Source organism: Podarcis tiliguerta (genome assembly GCF_965153285.1).
Source record: "Podarcis tiliguerta genome assembly, chromosome: 3".
NCBI lineage: Eukaryota > Metazoa > Chordata > Lepidosauria > Squamata > Lacertidae > Podarcis > Podarcis tiliguerta.
Genome location: NC_139536.1, coordinates 89353732 through 89358970, shown reverse-complemented (window position 1 = coordinate 89358970; position 5239 = coordinate 89353732). Strand labels below are relative to the sequence as shown.

Below are 5239 nucleotides of genomic sequence, written 5' to 3'. Positions count from 1 at the left end.
TATGGCTGATATTCTACCCAGTAGTGAGAGTTTCATCCTCCTCCATATTACCAGTTCTTTTATAACTTAAGACATAAGAGCAGTGCTTTTTTTCCCCTTTAAAAAATATTTAGGGGTACTCTTGTTTTTACTCAAGAAAATCACAATTTTATAGTTCAAATCGGGGAAAATAAATACAGTGGATGGACAAAAGTACAAAGATTCACAAAATGATTTGGGGTATGCGTACCCCTGCACCCCCCCAGAAGAAAGCGCTTGGTAAGTGATTGATTAGAGATTGGATTGGATAAGAGATTGATAAAAGATAATAAAATGATAGATAAGATTGTACCTCCCAGTTTGTTACCTGCTGGCTGGTATCCCACAACCAGGATCTAGAACCTTCTTCTGTGCCTTCCCTGAGGGACCAGTGGGGTGGGGGGCTTCTACCACTCTTCATCATCCAGCCCATCCCTGACACTACTATACACAGTTAAAATTCCTCATAAGGGAGCTGGTCCTGGTTTTGTGCTTCGTGCCTGAGCCGAACGGAACGAGTCGCCATGTCTCACACAATTTTGCTTGTTCAACCTACCAAACGACCAGAAGGCAGGACTTATGCTGATTATGAGTCTGTGAATGAATGCATGGAAGGAGTCTGTAAAATGTATGAAGAGCATCTGAAGAGAATGAATCCTAACAGCCCTTCAATTACATTTGATATTAGCCAGTTATTTGATTTCATTGACGACTTGGCTGACCTCAGCTGCCTTGTTTACCGTGCTGATACTCAGACATACCAGCCATACAATAAAGACTGGATAAAGGAGAAGATCTATGTCCTCCTCCGCAGACAAGCTCAACAAGCAAGCAAATAGACACCATGGTTAAGGGGGTTTTGAGGGAAGGGTTTTGACAACAGGTGTGTACAGCGGTCTGTAGTGAAAGTTTTGTATTGTAGTCCTCCTGTTCATTCTTGTTAGCCTGTATCTGAGACAAAAATCTGTTAGAATTCCCAGGGACTTTCTCAGTTTAATACTCGAAGAAAAAAGGATATGCCTTCCACAGGTCTTTTAGTTTAATTGTCTTTGCTTAGACAGTTCTTCTTTCGTTCCTCACTCCTGGGATTGTTCAATTCTGCTTTACCACATTCGCTGCATGTACTCCTCTTTAGGGGGTTTTCCAATGTTATTTCTTGGAGGCAGTCACAGTGAAGAATAAAATAAATACTCTTTAGATAAAAAAATAAATAAAAAAATAAGGGAGCTGGTCCTAAAGGCAGAACTGTGAGGGGAGGCAAGGCCTCCTTCTACCTGCCTTGCTCCACCCTCTAGTCTCTGCTTCTCAATTTGTATTGTATTATTTTATGTACTGTGCCTTGTTGTTATTTTATTAATTGTAGTTTAGAAATTATTTATTGTAACTGAATAACTTTGATATGTTATTATTATTTTTTGAAACTATTCTGAGGATTGTTGGATGCTACTTTTTTGATGTAGGTTGCCTATTTAAAAGTTTTGTTTTATTATCACATTTTTGTATTGCATTAGATTGTTATAAGATGTACATTTTTTGTTTCTTCAGCTTGTAAACCGCCTTGAGTACAGTGGTACCTCAGGTTAAGAACTTAATTCATTCTGGAGGTCCGTTCTTAACCTGAAACTGTTCTTAACCTGAAGCACCATTTTAGCTAATGGGGCCTCCCGCTGCCACCGCGCCACCGCTGCATGATTTCTGTTCTCATCCTGAAGCAAAGTTCTTAACCTGAGGTACTATTTCTGGGTTAGCAGAGTCTGTAACCTGAAGCATCTGTAACCCAAGGTACCACTGTATTGTAAGATAGAAAGACGGTATGCAAATTTAAAATGATGATGAAAATTTATATTTGTTGCTCTGCCCACTTGTGCCTCTGGCACTGCCCAACACGGGAACATGGCCTTTGGGAGGTTGCTTGGAAGAGAATGTGGCCTTTAAGCTAGAAAAAGGTTCCCTAACCAGGATCCATAGGTCGACCGGAGAAGAAAATGGTGGATTCCTTGTGCCATGTCCTGTTTGACCTTCGTAGAAGCACTTCTGAACAGCAGGTGCCTCCCTGTAAATCTCCCAACTTCTGTGGTGATTAGCTTAGCTTATTCACTTCCCTGATATGACACTGAGAAATATAAAGAGAAGTCTAACGTAAATGTCAAGTCCAATAATGGCGGATTCTGTGACATTTACAGAACCTACTCAGCTTTGTTCCCTAGATTATTGCTCATTCTGCCGTTTCTCTGAAATACATAAAGGCCGTAATATACTTTTAGGTGTGAGTGGCTAAATTTTATGGATGTTATAATGCTGGGTTGAAATTCATGCCCTCCTCTCAACAGTCTCCCCCAAAATATTATTTCCCTACAAGCTGCTTTTCTTCGTTCTTGTGTTTGTTTGTGTGTAGTAGAACTAGCATATAAATTTTGCCCAGTTTTTCAGGAGGAGGTAACTGCTTCCTTTACTGGGTCTCAACAAATAACAACAACAACAACAACAACAACAACAACAACAACAATTTTATTTATATCCCGCCCTCCCCAGCCAAAGCCGGGCTCAGAGCGGCTAACAAGAATAAAAGTAACACAGCATTCTAAAATCAATTCATTTTAAAATCAATCAAAATCACATTAATGGCAACCATTGGACTAGAGTTCTGTGAGGATTGCCAAAGGAGGGGGTCAGGCTGTGCCTTGGCCAAAGGCCTGGTGGAACAGTTCTGTCTTGCAGGCCCTGCGGAAAGGTGTCAAGTCCCTCAGGGCCCTAGTCTCTTGTGACAGAGCGTTCCACCAGGTTGGAGCCACAGCCGAAAAAGCCCTGGCTCTGGTTGAGGCCAGCCTAACCTCCCTGTGGCCCGGGACCTCCAAGATGTTTTTGTTTGAAGACCGTAAGGTCCTCCGTGGGACGTACCAGGAGAGGTGGTTTAGCATTTTGGGGAGAATGTTGCCACTGCCCTTACTTAACTTTATGAGGTAGCCAAGGTGATTTTCTTGTCCTCCTTTGCTTTTTCAAAGAAAATGCCAAAGAATCCTGCCCTCCCTATCTTTCAGGAGGATTTCATTCGACAAATGGTTGAAAAATGAATTTTGGAAATTTTACCTCCAATTCCTCCATCGCAGCAGGTTGGGCTAGGTGACCCAGTTCTAGGATTCTATGAAATTTTCAGCACAGCTCTTGTGATATATACAGTCCCTTCTCTGAGATACATTTTCCAGGTGAACTCTTCCAGCCTGAGATGTTCATGCTGCAGCCTGGACTATGCACACATAGCCCTGACAATCAGCAATCACGGGGGGGGGGGGTGGCAGAGGGAGATCTAATTCTAGCCCCCACCCCCACCTTGCTTCTCTTTCTAAAGAGCTGATTGACCCTCGCAGGATTTTCCTAACAAAGCTACATTCACAAGTCTCAGTAGCTGAATCTGGGAACATGGATCTGTGCACAATGCAAATATTTTTTGTCCTGGCACAGAAAAAAGCATCAGCTTCTGTGCTGACTGGTTATGTGCTTCTGTGCTGACTAGTTATGTGGATTGGACCCCACCCCCCACTTACTTTCTCAGTGGATTGTGTTTCTGAACAATTATGCCTTTCTCTGCAACTTTGCAAAGAAATGGTGATAGCATATTCTGTACAGGAGCTTTGTGCTGGCTTCCAAAGAGACGAGGCAGTCCTTCAGAATAAAAACAGCAGCTTGTATCTTTGATAGCTGGACGGAAACCAATACAGAAAATCCAAGCCACAGGTACACCTCTTGCTTGCACATGGATATAACTTCCCTGGATCCTGGTCTTAGCTAAGCCATAATAATTTTAAATGGGATATATTTTGATTTGCTTTCTGGGTACTCGCAGCTGTGCTGAAGGAACATGCCCGTGGGCGTTGGGCAACATTGCGTCACAGCAGGGGACTCTGGGCACTGATGCGCACTGATCACAGTGACCAGCCGGAGACCTCTGAGTGTGCATGCCGGTGCTTGGTTCAGTCATTTCCCCCACTCCAATCCAAACAGCTTCGCTTGCTGCTACTGAAGTAGGAGAAAACCCTTGGCGAGTGTGAAATTAGAGAAGGGTTTCTCAAACCCTTTTGGGACTACAACACCCATCATTCCTAGCTAGCAGGACCAGTGGCCAGGGATGATAGGAGTTGTAGTCCAAAAACAGATGGACACCCAAGTTTAGAAAACCCTGAGTTGGGTTGGGGCTGAGCTTCTTAATCCCCACTCCAACTCCGTTCTTCAGGGTTTCTTCCTGCATAAACTTCCATGGGAGAAGGGAAACCCTGTAGGGAGAACCAAGGGTCATGGAAAGCTGCCTTCTATTGAGTCAGACCATCAGTCCTCCATATTGTCTACACCGACAAGCAGCAACTCTCCAGATTTTCAGATGGGAGTCATTCCCAGTCCAACCTGGAGATGCTGGGGCTTGGACAAGGACAATGCTATACTACTGAGCTATGGCCCTTCCCTAATAGAGCATGGGTGGACTTTGGTCTTTCAAATTTCAGCGGCACCCTGTGCAAGGTCAGAATTTGGTGGTCCTCCCCCCCCATCTTGCCTTCTCTTCTGCTCAATTCCCAATGTCATAATTGCAGTGCACTGTGGCACCCCTTAGGCTCTGCACCCGGTTCCTCTGCCCTAAATCCACACTCTGAGGGTGTGAGAGCGGGCCTACTCCCAACAGAAAGGACCAACATCAGTGAGATTCCCTTCTTGCACCTTCCAGTTTAATCCTGCAGCATCTTTTCCTGACTGCCATAGGAATTTGGGGCACCTTTCATTCTCTGCCGCAGAAAGGCATGCCATCTCTATGGAGCTGAAGTCTCTACAGCTGCCCCCAATGTCCACTGGAATGGGACTCAGCTTCCCCCCCCCAACATCTTGAGGGGGGTAGATGAGGCCTGGCGGGATGACACCCCATGCCGCGCAGCATCGGGAGACGCCACACAGACATATCGCGAGGAGGCCTGGTCGGCCTCTCCAAAAGTGACAGATGTCACACGCATAATGTCATGCACACACAATGCGCATCACACGCGTGACACTAATGTTGGGTGCAAATTGGCACCTGTGGCCCCAGAATTTGTGTAATCCAAGAGGAGCAGCAGGTTGTCTATCTCTCTTTCAGATGTGTGTGTGTGTGTGTGTGTGTGTGTGTATGTGTGTGTGTGTGTGTGTGTGTATATATATGCCTAGGTAAGGTAAAAGGTAAAGGACCCCTGGACAGTTAAGTCCA

General features: G+C 44.8%; 1 protein-coding gene across 1 annotated transcript; it reads left to right on the top strand.

Annotated features, from left to right (window-relative positions):
• The first annotated feature begins 508 nt into the window (after window positions 1–508).
• Window positions 509–1204, top strand: LOC310673411 (enhancer of rudimentary homolog). The gene has a single exon (XM_083431889.1). It carries the CDS (start codon window positions 543–545, stop codon window positions 855–857), a length of 315 nt encoding a protein of 104 aa, XP_083288015.1. The 5' UTR covers window positions 509–542; the 3' UTR covers window positions 858–1204.
• Window positions 1205–5239: the final 4035 nt, after the last annotated feature.